The following is a 16131-nucleotide window of genomic DNA, read 5'->3' on the forward strand; positions in this document are numbered from 1 at the left end:
CACTCCTCACTCAAAGCCTGCTCACAGGCGAATGACGCAACCGACAGGCGTGGAAAAACTCACGCATGCGCATGAGGGTTCAAGCTTGTCTGACGCAATCACACGTGATTCAAATCCATATGGTTTTGAAAAAAATAATAAGGTCGGTTACGTTTCTAATAGACCTCGTATTTACTTGGTATCGGATCAATACCAAAATCGCCAACCTCTAACACACACACACACACACACACACACACACACACACACACACACACACACACACACACACACACACACACAAAAAAAATCAAGACTATCCAGTCATAATAAGATGAAAGTCAATGACATGCAGATGCAATCTGCTTGGATTTGTATGCAAAGCACAGCATCTGATTCCTATTTACAGGACTCAATGTCATAGCCAACATTTTCATGTTATGCAGATGATTCCCCCCCCCTCCGTACTCTATGTCATGCAATCCCAGTACGTGGTTTGTTTTGGCTGCCCAATCAAAATATGCAAATCAGTGAAGGGGGAATAAATGACAGCAGAGTGCGGTGCGCTCTTATAGGACGATCCGTTCCACTCCGCTCCTGGTTTTGCGGCTCTGCTCCTCCTCAGCGCTCGCTGCTGCTGCTGCTGTCTGTGTGCAAGCTTTCTTTCTCACAGAAGCCACAGTTCTTGGCCGTTTTGGCGTTTGGAGAAGGCGCTGCTTCGTCGGGAGACTGCAAAGTGGGAACAAACAACAGGAAAGAGTCTGGCTGAGCTCCAGAGGGCGGAGCGGGCGACCTGCGAGGGGACATCGGCTTTTTTGGAGGAGCAGCAGAGAAAAGCTGCACTACCAGCAGCACCAGCAGTTTTGTTCTTCACCACACCTGTGATGTTCTGAGCCGCACCGCCAGGATGGCCACGCCACGGCGCTAGGATTTTCCTGCTGAGGAAAAGGCGATAAGTGTTCCAGTCAGAGGACACTAAGCTCTGGACCCTAAAACACCCCCTCTCCGCGGCCGTCCTTCATCTCTCCTCCCCGCCCTTTGAATCTTATGTGATAATAACAATTAAAAACAAACAAACAAAAATCTTCACGAAGATGCCCGCACTTCTGAGTCTCTTTGTCCGCCGTGGCTCCAGCGCTGCGCTCTGTTTCTTCTGCTTCTTCTTCTTCGCTGGTTTCACCTGCACCGGTGAGTTCATCGCTTTTATCTGGAATTTTTAAAAAGCCTTAACAGGAAGACGCCACAAGTTTACACGTTTGTTTCTTTTTCATTTGACGTGATAACACCTTAGGGGCGGATACATCCTCCAGTAATTAGCTATTACCATTAAATCAAAGTTAAAACTCAAGGGTGATGCTGGGAAACACCCCTAATTTCAGTTTGAAAACTTTTCAGCTCCCCGCGTTTTATAATATTATTAAACATGTTTCCAGCAGCTTTTAACAGTCTTTGTTTGCTGCTTTGGCTGAATGAAGCTACACCTGCGTGAATATATGAACAATGAAACTCGCGCTCCGTCTTATAAACAATAACGCTCCCCGCCTTATGTGGACCTGTCTAATTCCTGAACACTACCACCACTTATACGTCGCAGTTTAATTATTTTATTTTTTAAAACCACGTCGTGTGTGGTTGTTTATTTACAGCAGCAGCGGAGAGGGTGATTGAACTCCACGTTTTTGTTTTCTCTCTCTCTCTCTCTCTCTCTCTCTCTCTCTCTCTCCTCCGGCTCCGACTCGTTGCTGCTGCATTGGCAGTATGGTGACAGCTTTACGGAGTTAGACGACCTACTCCCACTGATGAGTTACATTTTATGACGTGGTCTGCTGGCCTCTCACACTCCCCAATGCATGCAAATGTGCCTTGATGGAGAAAACAATCACTAACATTGGAGAGAGTGGGGGGGGGGGGGGTATTCCGATCAACACAAGATTCAAAGCATCAGATAAAAAAATGAAAAACATTAAATACTGTAAAGCAATGCTGCTGAAAAGAGTCATTTGAGCTTTTTTTTTTAAAGAACAAAAATCAAAGCCAAATCAGACAGCAAATCATAAAGTCCAGTCTCATGTTTGAGGTAATTTCATTGTTCAGTGAAATCAAATGACAGTGTTGTTTCAGTTAGTCTATAGAGGGTTTTCATGTGACGTATCGGTTACGTCATTTTGTGTCCTGCGGCCATTCTGGATTACAACGCGGTGGCCGCTGTGATACACTACGTGCATTTGGCGAACAATTGCAGAAGCTTCAACGTCGGTGTGAAGAAGCCTCACGGCACCGTGGCGCTGGGAGAGATCCGCCGCTACCAGAAATCTACTGCTACCAGAATTTTTATTTTATTCGGCAATAAAATTATATAAGAATACATAAAAATACTGCCAAGGATAACACAAGAAGGCTTCCAATACAGATGCTTATTTACACTGTGGTCCTCGAGCACCGAGCTGCTGATCCGCAAGCTGCCCTTCTAGCGCCTGGTGAGAGAAATCGCTCAGGACTTCAAGACGACCTCCGCTTTCAGAGCTCCGCTGTGATGCTCTGCAGGAGGCCGGCGAGGCTGACCTGGTTGGCAGCTTCCTAGTTCACAATATTATAATTACTCATAACCATCCCAAAGACGTATCGTTATCTTTGGCTGCTTTCAGTGATGCCGGTATTTGGTTAGACTCATTCTCTCCGATTGTTCTGTCTGAGTTATTTTCATTAGTTACTTCATCCAAACCATCAACATGTTTATTAGACCCCATTCCTACCAGGCTGCTCAAGGAAGCCCTACCATTATTTAATGCTTCGATCTTAAATATGATCAATCTATCTTTGTTAGTTGGCTATGTACCACAGGCTTTTAAGGTGGCAGTAATTAAACCATTACTTAAAAACCCATCACTTGACCCAGCTATCTTAGCTAATTATAGGCCAATCTCCAACCTTCCTTTTCTCTCAAAAATTCTTGAAAGGGTAGTTGTAAAACAGCTAACTGATCATCTGCAGAGGAATGGTCTATTTGAAGAGTTTCAGTCAGGTTTTAGAATTCATCATAGTACAGAAACAGCATTAGTGAAGGTTACAAATGATCTTCTTATGGCCTCGGACAGTGGACTCATCTCTGTGCTTGTTCTGTTAGACCTCAGTGCTGCTTTTGATACTGTTGACCATAAAATTTTATTACAGAGATTAGAGCATGCCATAGGTATTAAAGGCACTGCGCTGCCGTGGTTTGAATCATATTTGTCTAATAGATTACAATTTGTTCATGTACATGGGGAATCTTCTTCACAGACTAGGGTTAATTATGGAGTTCCACAAGGTTCTGTGCTAGGACCAATTTTATTCACTTTATACATGCTTCCCTTAGGTAGTATTATTAGACGGTATTGCTTAAATTTTCATTGTTACGCAGATGATACCCAGCTTTATCTATCCATGAAGCCAGAGGACACACACCAATTAGCTAAACTGCAGGATTGTCTTACAGACATAAAGACATGGATGACCTCTAATTTCCTGCTTTTAAACTCAGATAAAACTGAAGTTATTGTACTTGGCCCCACAAATCTTAGAAACGTGTCTAACCAGATCCTTACTCTGGATGGCATTGCCCTGGCCTCTAGTAATACTGTGAGAAATCTTGGAGTCATTTTTGATCAGGATATGTCATTCAAAGCGCATATTAAACAAATATGTAGGACTGCTTTTTTGCATTTACGCAATATCTCTAAAATCAGAAAGGTCTTGTCTCAGAGTGATGCTGAAAAACTAATTCATGCATTTATTTCCTCTAGGCTGGACTATTGTAATTCATTATTATCAGGTTGTCCTAAAAGTTCCCTAAAAAGCCTTCAGTTAATTCAAAATGCTGCAGCTAGAGTACTGACGGGGACTAGAAGGAGAGAGCATATCTCACCCATATTGGCCTCTCTTCATTGGCTTCCTGTTAATTCTAGAATAGAATTTAAAATTCTTCTTCTTACTTATAAGGTTTTGAATAATCAGGTCCCATCTTATCTTAGGGACCTTGTAGTACCATATCACCCCAATAGAGCGCTTCGCTCTCAGACTGCAGGCTTACTTGTAGTTCCTAGGGTTTGTAAGAGTAGAATGGGAGGCAGAGCCTTCAGCTTTCAGGCTCCTCTCCTGTGGAACCAGCTCCCAATTCAGATCAGGGAGACAGACACCCTCTCTACTTTTAAGATTAGGCTTAAAACTTTCCTTTTTGCTAAAGCTTATAGTTAGGGCTGGATCGGATGACCCTGAACCATCCCTTAGTTATGCTGCTATAGACGTAGACTGCTGGGGGGTTCCCATGATGCACTGTTTCTTTCTCTTTTTGCTCTGTATGCACCACTCTGCATTTAATCATTAGTAATCGATCTCTGCTCCCCTCCACAGCATGTCTTTTTCCTGGTTCTCTCCCTCAGCCCCAACCAGTCCCAGCAGAAGACTGCCCCTCCCTGAGCCTGGTTCTGCTGGAGGTTTCTTCCTGTTAAAAGGGAGTTTTTCCTTCCCACTGTAGCCAAGTGCTTGCTCACAGGGGGTCGTTTTGACCGTTGGGGTTTTACATAATTATTGTATGGCCTTGCCTTACAATATAAAGCGCCTTGGGGCAACTGTTTGTTGTGATTTGGCGCTATATAAAAATAAATTGATTGATTGATTGATTGAATATCGGAGTGTGACACTGTCGGCCAGTTCGTTACATCACCACTAAATTCACTATCTGGTACAAGATACGGATCCACTGAACCAACTGCTACACATCTATCACAATAAATAGCTTTATCTCGAGGATTTAAAGCCTCGTAATAACTATACATTCTCTTCATTTTTCTATCACGCGCCAGCCTCCTTGTAATCCAGAATGGAGACGGCACCTGTACTACAGCAAATCGGTCACGTGATTGAAAACCCTGTATAGACAACCAATGGATGGAGTCATGTATTTTGATGATTGCCTCCTCCATCTGACAGAGGAAGGAGGATTATCCATCTGTTTGCCTTTTGACTTCAATACCTATATATGTTTTATGTTTTTATGGAACATTTTGTGGTACATGGTCATCTGTTGTAGAATAGTTGATGAAGTTATTTGATGCTGATAAAGAGCTTTAAAAAAAATCACATCCTTTTATTTTTTTCCCGGGCATTTCCAGAGCAGGTCTTATGACATCATAAATGTCTATATATACAGCAGGATACACAAAGACTGATAGAGCAGTTGCATGTCATCATTCCATTCGCTGCTGTGTATAGCAGGGCAGATATGTGTAATATGGCACTACGGGTTGTGTGTTTTATGGCAAAAGCAGCAAATTTTGTGCAGATATTGTTTGATATATAATAAAAAATGGATGTCATGTCAAGCTCAATTTTTTTTCTTTTTTTTTTAATCAATATAATTGTGGTTGGAATGGGTGCAGCATATTGGCAGCAAGGTGGCTTAGAGGTTAGAACTTGCCTCAGAGCAAGACGGTCCTGGGATCACTTCCCACATGGTCCTTTCTGTGTGAAGTTTGTATGTTCTCCCCATGTTTGTGTGGGTTCCCTCTGGGTGCTCTGTCTTCCTCCCACTTCTAAAGACATCTAGGTGAATTGTAAACCTTAAAATTGGCTGTAGATGTTTGTCTGTCTACATGTGGCCCTGTGATAGACTGGTGTTCTGTCCAGGGTGTATATATATATATATTATATATATATATATATATATATATATATATATATATATATATATATATATATATATATATATATATATATATATATATATATATATATATATATATATATATATATATATATATATATATATATATATATATATACACACACACACACACACATATATATATTAGGGCTGAAACGATTCATCGAGTAATTCAAATAATTCGATTACAAAAAATTCTTGAGGCAAATTCTTTGCCTCGAGGCTTCGTTTAAAGCTGTAGTACATACACCAGGCCTGTATGTGGTGCTGTAACGCTCCCACAAAAAATACAGAAGAAGACCATAGCGCTAATCAATGTAGCAGGCGATGCTACAAGTTTGCAAAGCCACACACTGAGTAAAATAAAGCCTTTTAAGAGAAAGGGTCTGTGAGGATTATCTGAAACGGACTTATTGCACATTTAAAGTGAAGCAGTGTGTTTGTATATATTTAAAAAACACATTTTGCTCCACTGGTCGTTCTCCACCTCCGCAGATGAAGCGAAAGGACGCGCCCTTTAAATGAGTCATGTTTAATGATTAAAATAAAGCTTTAATTCAGATTTGGTAAGAGTTTTTATTAAACATCAGTTTTTAGGCAGCTTTTGTGGAAACGCTGCAATCCACAGCCATTTTTCAAAGGCTCTGTTATTCGCCATGTATCCACAGAAAACAAAGAATTTGACTTTGGTTTGAGCTACACTCTGTACGGCATGTATAAATATACACTAAACACTGAATAAATCACAGTAATAAAAAGTGCAATGAAATATGCAATAAGAAGGGAAAAAAAGAATGCAGACTGAAGATTTCACAGACTGCCTGGGCTTATGGTTTGGCAAAGCTCTAAAACTCTTAATATGAAAAAAATTAATAACCCGGTAAAACAGAGAGAGGGAACACCCTAAACTTAAAAATCTGCATGATGGCACAGCAACATTGTGTTAGGGAGAGCCCTGCCACGACTGATATTGTTTAAAAATACAAAGGTACTTTTTATCTGATTACTCGATTAATCGATAGAATATCCGATTCCAAAAATATTCGATAGCTGCAGCCCTAATATATATATATATATATATATATATATATATATAGGGATGGGTATTGATAAGATTTTATAAATATCGATGCCATTATCGATTCCCTTATCAATACCTCTTGTGAATTTTCTGTGTAGTAAAAGTAGGCGTTTACAGGTTTTCGATGTCAACAACATTTTACTTGAGTCTTAAACTAAATAAATATGAAAATGGTCACTGGATCCTTGATCTCTGGACATAAATAAACTCTACATGGTGGATCCTAGATCTCTGGACATAAATAGAAATAAACAAAATTTGTAGTTTTTGTCAAAAGTATTTCCTTTCAGACATTAATGGCACAAATGGAACTCCATATATAGCCTCTGAGCTCAGCCGGCTGTGCTGCAAGTCAGGATGTAATTCATAAAGAACGCAGGGCATCTCATTTTGGGAGGAAAAAACATTTTGGTCGATTGTAGTTTATTCTTTGTATTACAACGTTTGGAAAGAGGTGTCATTTGATTTAAAATGGTGATTTGCTTTGAAGTTATTAATTCCGGCTGGACTCTAACGTGACTCGGCACAGAGCAGCGCAACGTTTGGAGCTATGCGAACGGAACGGAGGACGATTCTTGTTTCTTGCCTGCAACAAGACAAGAGTCCCAGTTAGTGACTTTAATCAGCACAAAAGTGACTCATGACTGACATCTTTAAATGGCTTTGAGAGGGGTTAAGAAGCGGAATTGCCACTTCTGCAAAGCAGAGAACCAATGAAGCAGCAGATTGGGGCATTGCTTTGTTGGTTCAAGCTTCAAGCAGAGCCGTGCTGCAGAAGCGGTTGATTGCAGACTCGCTGCAGTCAACCAGTTCTCGATAACGAACCGGTTCTCGATACCCATCCCTATTTTTATATATATATATATATATATATATATATATATATATATATATATATATATATATATATATATATATATATATATATATCAGAGACTTGCAGTGAGGTTGATGGCTGGTGAGGCACTGACTTCATCACAATCAGATTTACATGCATATGAACCCCACAGAGTAGCTTATTCACCGTTTGATTGGCAGCAGTTAACGGATTATGTTTAAAATCTCTCATCAGCATTCTTTACACATACAAACTGTAGCACACAAAAAACACATTTAATTTAAAAAATGTTATTATGGACTTACCTTTCAGGGGTCGAAATACATTTTTTAACCTACTTGCACTGGTGCTAGTAACAAAAAAATTACTTGCACCAAAAAAAAAGTTACTTGCACAACCAAAAGTCAGTCTTATATCAACCTTAAAACTCCTCCTCTGATGTGTCAGACTCTTCCTTTCTGGGGAGAGATTGAGGGGAGAGCAGCAGCAGCAGCAAAACAGTTTTTTTTTTTTCACGTGCGCGCGCGAGTGAATCGTCCGTGAAGATTATTTTATTTATTAACTACACAGATGTATAATTAGACAAATGGTGACTGGTTTATAACACAATTATGACAGAGTTTCAGGGGAGAGAGAGCGAGGAACTACGGAGCCCTGGAAGTGTCATCGCAAAATGTTTTGCATGTGGAGAGAATGTGCGCCCGTTTTAAGCATCGTTTGAGTAAAACAAGGGCACGATCTACTTAAACGTGGCCACAATTTGTAAAACGTGCACTCAGTTATTCAGTATTGTCTTAACACATAAATGTTGGCTATTAGTCAACAAACCAGCAGACAGTGTTATACATTTCCCCATTAGAAATGGATGTGGTCAGGGTATATCATCATGGTTTGGGCGCACAAGGACACATAGAGAACTCCAGCTGCCCAGCATGGCATCATCTGGATTTAAGTACATTAAAAAGGATGCTGAGGGTGAAGCGTCTCCCTGCCATTAGGATGACAATAAGCGAAGTGCGCATCGCATCTGCGCATGCGTGGGTCAAATGGGGGCAAAAATCCCAGCTACCACACTCACACTGCTCCCATTGAATTTCGTATACAGTAGCATTACTGGACTGTAAAAATTAAGGCTTACAGGGATTGTTTCAAAGGCTTTAAGCCTTAAGCGACACATACAATAATGACAGTTTTCAAATGCTCGAACGGAATTTATAGGCTTGAAAGTTGGCTGAAAACACACGATTACAAACCTCCGCCAAGACCAAACAAAGAGGGAAAGAAGAAGAAATGTGGTCATAAACCTCTGTTCATTCTACACAATTTCGCCACAGAAAAGAAAGATCCAGACGGACGTAAAAGACGGACTAAAATTGTAAGTTTCATGCACATTTATTGTGTCAATATCCTGAAACCGTGCCGCTGTTTTCGTGCATCGGCGTATGACTGTAATGTCGCGCCATGAATGACGTGGCGCGTAATATTGTAAAATTGGCATGTTCTATAAACAAACTGCATGCATGCACATATTATTGTATGTCTGTCAACTTATCAAAACAAACATGACACCAAAGAGGTTATATGTGAGACTCACCGTCATTGTCGTCATTATGAATTCAAGGATTCAAAGGATTCAAAAGAATTTTATTGTCATATGCACAAAGGAACATGTTCCCTGCACAATGAAATGTGTCTACTGCAATAAACCCATCCTAATTGCCATTTAGGAGCAGAAGTCGCCATTAGGCGCCCGGGGAAGTGTTGATCTTCTTGAGGAGGTTTGTTATCGCAGCAGCCTTGAAGTGCAGCTGTGTTTGGGGAAGCCAAATGAATATCCAGATTAGCAGACGCCTGAAAGATTCCACAGTTCTGAGAACAGAGTGGCTCTCAATACATCTGAATGTAGGATGTGGTCTTTACTGACGGCCAAAGCGGATTTCCAGAGCTGCAATCCTGCCCGAGATGTTTTCCAGCATGCGGTTAACACCCGCCGACTGTGCAGCCACTGCCTTCCCAATTGAATCAATCATTTGGGGCAGCCTGGACGGCCCAATTATCGCTGCTTCCACCTTCATAATTTTCCGGTAAACCAGTGCCATGCCCGCTCCACACAGCAGAAAGCCAGTCACCACCAAGCCAAATATATACACATCTTCGACGTCCTCCACAGAAAGCGTGTAAAGGCACATGACCTGCCATCTCCTACACGAGTCCATCACGTAACCCATCACATGCGTCCCGGCAGGACAGGTCGGGTCCTCCACCCCCGAATGTCTTGTGGAAAAAATAGTGTCAACTGCGTTCAGAGACCACTTTAACAGATCCATTTTTGTCATTTTCCAGAAGAGCAAAGCTGCAGCCTCACATACAACACACCACAGAAGCAGGAAAGATAAGGATGGAGGGAGAAGATAAAATGCGTCCATCTCGGCCGAGTGCAAGCTGGCAAAAAAAAAAAAAAAGCAAGCCGGCGGAGTCGCGATTTCTCATCCCTGCTTAGCAAATATTCTGCAATATCCACAGTTTCAGTCTCTGGACTTCGTCTAACCATCCGTCAGTGGCCTTCAAGGGGTCAGAAATTTGTTTTTCTCCAACTATCAACAAGCATGGGTCATTTTCGACAGCAGCGCGCTCTTCCTCCTTTGTCTACACTAACGGTACTTTCTGTACAGATGCAGCACACGCAAGCACAACCAGCTCTTCTTTCCATTTCTGTCCACTGCCGTACGTAGTCCTGGTTGTAACAGGCAATCCGCGGAGCTTACAAAAACGCTTTAAATCGTCAACTTTCCAGCGGTTGAAATGATCCAAATCACAGCACTCTTCGCTGCTTTCCGCACACACACACACACACATATGTATATATGTGTGTGTGTGTGTGTGTATGAAATATACGTGTGTGTGTGTGTGTGTATAAAACAATGTTTGATACAAATATACGTGTGTGTGTGTGTGTATAAAACAATGTTTGATACATAATTTGACACGCAAAATTTGGTGCTTTTACCATAAAACACAATTGTTTCACATTTGTCCTGCTAGTAGCTCCAATTTAGTTTTTCTCATTATTCTTAATACAGTGTGGTGCATGGGCGTGAAATCGTAGGAAGATTTCCACTTGAGTGCTGATCTCTTCATTCCAAGTTGTTTGTCCTTTCCCAGGGTTTTTAAGCAAAAAGGCAATTAAAAGTTATTGAGAGTTACAGGTTGTCTCCTGACAGTTCCCTAAACTTTGGCAATCGTAGTGTTGTCACATTTGTGAACAATCTTGCAATATTTTTCTGGGAAAATGTGAATCCACGTAGCTCAGTAGTGAAAAACCATGTACCGGAGCTCTTCCATTGATTTGTGCAATGTGGTGCTACTTTATGGCACATGTATAATGTGTTGTAATGTGGCATTATGACTAAAGACAAGACACATATTTTGCTCTTTCTCACAGTGTTGTTGTTGTTGCTGCAAGAATTTTAGTCATGTGCATCATTTTGTGGAGTCATTTTTAAGGAATAGAATATATCAGTGCTGTCACAACATTGCCAAGGCTTAAATCATGATTTTGAGCATGCAGCGATGCAAAGGTCACTGTTATGGGCCAGATTCCGATGCTACTGTAATTTCTAACATGTTGAATTTGCTTCAAAAAAGTTAGGTAAGTGATTGACTCTATTTCACCAATTAATGTTGAAAAAATTACTTCATCTACATAAGTATACTCCTTAACATGTTTTTTTTTTCTTTCAAATTGAGTTGTGCAGTGGAGTGATGTGTGTTTGTCAAGTCAAACTGAAGTCGGATTTGCAGTGTCTTTGTCTATCCAATCCAAATGCTGTGAAAGACTGCTGTAACAAAATGACTATAGCTACCTGACCTCAGAAATCCTGATATTTATCAATATCTCATCAATGTGCCACATAAGCTACAGTCTGTTGTTGTTGTTTTCTTTTTGTTTGTTTGATAGTATGTTGTAATGAAAAGTTTGAAATTTGTGATTACAATATAAAGGGAAAATCTTTGTGTAATGAACTACACTTTAGAATAATATTTACAACTCAGGCTGTAAAAATGAATGCTAATTGTCACTTGTTAATGGCTGCAGTGTGTTTGTGTTTTTATTTTGGTCAGTGGTAGGCCAAACAACACTTTGCAGTAGTAAGTTATTATGTACGTTGATGTGGAAGCTAAACACTACAGATGTTCTTACATTTATTTCTGCTGTCTACAGTGGCTTGCAAAAGTATTCAGCCCCTTGGTATTTCACACATTTTCATTTATTTATGCCATTTTAAATATAAAAAGTAAATCAGGCTTCTCAATGTAAAACTTTCTAAAATCATCTTCCTTAAACTTAAAGTCAAACCAAGTCTCTACAACTTGATATAAATTAATTAAAAATATAAAAGCCAACATGATTGGTTGCATAAGTAATGGGCCCCTTTGGTATAATACATGTAAATAATCAGTTTTAGCCAGTTTTCTTCAGATAAGTCAGGAGATGGATACATGAACATTTCCAAGTCACTGAATATGTCTTGAACTTTATTTACACCAATTATGAAGAAATACAAACAGTATGGCACTCTGTGGAAAATCTGTGTGGAGTAGACAGTTCTCAAAAACTGAGTGACTGTGCAAGAAGGAGAAGAGTGAAGAAAGACACCAAGACACCCAGAAAACTCAGAAGAAGTTATAGGTTTCTGTGGCTGTGATTGGAGAAATTGTGCACAGTGCGTTTTGCATTTTGTATCACCAGTTATACAGCTTCATGATGAAGTAGTGTAGAGGAGGATTTTCTTAAAAAGAAGAGCTGAAAGTTCAGCTACAATTTGCCAGAAGGTACAGCTGGGATGAAAACCTAGATTTGATGTTTTGCTCCACTTCATCATGAAGTGGTTGGAATGATAATCAAGAATCCTTCAACCTTGAACCTTCATGGATATTTCATAATATCATTCCAGAAAAAAAGGATTCATAATACAGAAATGTTGAACATCTAAAAAGTATCTTTTTTTTATGCACCCAATATTTAGTTGGGGCTTCTTTTCAGCCTGTGGTATTGCTGAGGTGCTGCAGAAGGCCAGGTTGCTTTGATAGCGGTCTTCGGCTCATCTGTAATGTTGGGTCTGGTGTCTCATCTTCCTCTTAACAATACCTCATAGACTTTTTAAGGGGTTCAGATCAGGAATTTGGCTGGCCAATCAGGTGTAGACAGTAATGCCATGGTCAGCAAACCAGTTACTTGGCTCTGTGGGCAGGTGCCAAGTCCTGCTAGAAAAAGAAATCAGTATTTCCATAAAGCTTATCAGCAGATGAAAACATTATGTGCTCTAAAATCTCCTGGTTGATGACTGCTTTGTGTGTCTGAAAAAACAACACTAGCAAATGACATGGTGCCCCAAATCATCACTGAAACCTCACACTGGACTTCAAGCAACTTGGATTCTGTACCGCAGTCTTTGGGACCTTGACTTAGCAATGAAATGTAAAATTTTCTTTCAACTGAAAAATGGACTTTGGACCACTCAGCAACGGTATTGGTCTTTTTCTACTTTTCACAGGTAAGATGCTTCTGACATTGTCTCTGGTTCAAGAGTGGCTTGACACTGGGAATGCGATATTTATAGTCCATTTCTTGGACATGTCTGTGTGTGGTGGCTCTTGATGCACTGACTCCTGCCTCAGTCCACTCCTTGTGAATCTCAGCCAAGCTCTTGAATCGGCATTGCTTGACAATCTTGTCAAGATTGAGGTCATCCCTGTTGCTTGTGCATCTTTTCCTACCACATTTCCCTTACTGTCAACTTACCATGAATATATTTTGACATAGCACTCTGAACAGCCAGCTCTTTCAGTAATGACGTTCTGTGGCTTACCCTCCACAGAGGTAGGCCTCCTTGTTAGTGTATGTCTTCTGGACAACTGTCAAGTCAATGGTCTTCACCGTGATTGTAGTTGTATCTAATGAACCAGACTTAGAGTTTATATGTATGGTATGTATACTGCATGAATAGTGAGTTACTCAGACTTGAAATTAAAAATTCTGATATTTAGAGATAGTAAAGAAGCTTGAATCTTCAACTGGACTGGGTCGGTTTAGAGATTTTTTTTTCTATTTTCTAGCTATAGCCATAATGATCAAACATAAAATAAAAGATGCGCAAAGCATTTTAGTTTATTTGTAATGAGCTTAGAATATATGTATAAAATTCTCTTTCTGAAATAATTCATAAAAATATTGGACTTTTCCCACAATAATCAGATTTTTTTTTTAATTCACATGTAAATATCCACAGCTGATCATCTTGAATTTTATTGCAGTACTTGAACACGATTTATTTATTGCCCAACCCACGTTGAAATCCGTATTTTTTCAACCCCGTGACCCTTATTTGGAGTAAGCGGGTGTAGAAAATGGATGGAAGCTCGCGAATGCAATAATAATAGGTACAACTACATGCTGTGACTGAATGTGCCTAGATTTTGTATTTAAAAAAATGCAAATACTCTCTGGTTTCAGTTTCTCAAATTTCTTCAAAAACAAACATTGAATTCTTTTGGGTTCTGTAATGTTATTTGTAACAAAGTTAAACTAAACAAAACAAAAACCCAGAAACATTTGAATGTGTCACATTCAGTTGTGGGACTTTTTGATGGAAACCATTCATTAATTTGTGGAATTTTTATCAAACATGCCAAAGGGTGGCAAACATTTTCGAGCACATCATAGTTACTGCTGCTTTGTTTTGAGTGGAGTTTTGTTCTGTTGTTGTAAAATTCTCATCATTGTGATAGTGTTTGTTTCTTTCTCTGACCAATGTGAGTTTCTTGTTTTTCTTTTGTTGCCTGTAAGACATCTGTCTGTGTTGTGTAACTAATGCTGTTTTTCCTCATCAAATCTTGCTAATGTGACTGATGTTCCCATGTGAGTGCTCCGCCCATCTCGGCATTTGCTCTGCATGCCTCATTTTGGGTACCACAGACGAAATGTTTAATTTAGCAAAAATAATAAACAAATTCATCCTTTATGGGAACAATCAGTATTTCCAGCCCTTCATCATTTTATTGTTGCCAGTAATAAAGGATTGTTAACCGAGTGCGAGGTCTGTATGGGGAAAGATCAGACTGAGGTGTAAGTATGGACCTCTCTGGCCCTCGGTCCATGCAAAAAAACACAGAGGTCTGATATTTCAGTACAGGCCAAGCAAGTGAGGTTACTCATTCATTTATTATATGGCTATTTTATATATATATATATATATATATATAAAATACGTGAATGCCCGAATATGGAAGCTGCTGACGGCTCATAGTCAGAGCGGAAGTGAAGCCATTCACTTCAGCAGTGGAGGTGAAATTTACCTCCAAAAAAAGAAAAAGAGCAACTTCACCTCCTCTGCTCACTTCAGAGGTCTGAAGCTGAGCTGAGCAGCGGCTCATCTCAGCTCACCTCCGAGCTGGCGGCCGGTGTCCCGACAGACCAGTGGAGCAGAGCAGGAACTTGCTAACAGATGGTCCGGTTGTTAGCTGGTAAGCATTCAATCTGTGTGTTTTTTCAGATGCTGTTTAGATATTTATGGAGTACGTTCATGTCCATCCGTGTGCATTTTTAGCTTCCTGGTTTGTAAAGAAAATAAGTGTTCGGACCGAAAGAAAGTATGTGTTCGGAGAGATTGTCATAGAAACCGGTCCAGATATAGATAAATATCAGACCAGTAATCAGCCAATCAGAGCGCGTAGCATCGCAGCCATATGATAATATGAAATATTCATGACACTTGGAGAATAATCAGATTATTTTTAGAGACATTTTTATCTTGAGGTTAAGAATTATCTTCTATAAATGCAGCACAGCTACAGTGGGCCAGGGAAGTATTCACAGCACTTCACTTACACTTACGTTACAGCCTTTATTCCAAAATGGATGAGATTCATTTTTTCCCTCAAAATTCAATACACAATACCCCATAATGACAGTATGAAAAATGTTTTTGGAGATGTTTGCAAATTTATTAAAAATCAAACAACAACAACAAAGAAATCATACTTGCGTAAGCATTCACAGCCTTTGCCATGAAGCTCAAACTTGAGCTCAGGTGCATCTTGATTCCACTGATCATCCTTGAGATGTTTCTACAGCTTAATTGGAGTCCACCTGCAGCAAATTCAGTTGATTGGACATGATTTGGAAAGGTACCTGCCTACATAATAAGGTCCCACAGTTGACACTGCATGTCAGAGAACAAACCAAGCATGAAGTCAAAGGAATTGCCTGTAGACCTCTGAGACAGGATTGTCTCGAGGCACAAATCTGGGGAAGGGTACAGTGACCACAGTGGCCTACATCATGCTAAAATGGAAGAAGTTCAGATCCACTAGGACTGTTTCTAAAGCTGGTCGCCCGTCTAAACTGAGCGATTGAGGGAGAATGGCCTTAGTCAGGGAAGGGACCAAGAACCCAATGGTCACTCTGTCAGAGCTCCAGCATTCCTCTGTGGAGACAAGAGAACCTTCCAGGAGGACAACCATCTCTGCAGC

At 40.1% G+C, this 16131-nt stretch overlaps 1 protein-coding gene across 5 annotated transcripts in view; it reads left to right on the forward strand.

Moving 5' to 3' along the window:
• Nucleotides 1–797: 797 nt before the first annotated feature.
• unc5a (unc-5 netrin receptor A) overlaps nt 798–16131 on the forward strand; it is a 566462-nt gene continuing 551128 nt past the window's right edge. For all 5 annotated transcript variants that reach the window (XM_034181446.1, XM_034181447.1, XM_034181448.1 and 2 more), the window contains exon 1: nt 798–1167. In XM_034181446.1, coding sequence (XP_034037337.1) covers nt 1074–1167 — 94 coding nt within the window. In that variant the 5' untranslated portion in view covers nt 798–1073. The remainder of the gene's footprint in view (nt 1168–16131) is intronic.

This window comes from Thalassophryne amazonica, chromosome 11 (assembly GCF_902500255.1).
Source record: "Thalassophryne amazonica chromosome 11, fThaAma1.1, whole genome shotgun sequence".
Taxonomy (NCBI): Eukaryota; Metazoa; Chordata; class Actinopteri; order Batrachoidiformes; family Batrachoididae; genus Thalassophryne; species Thalassophryne amazonica.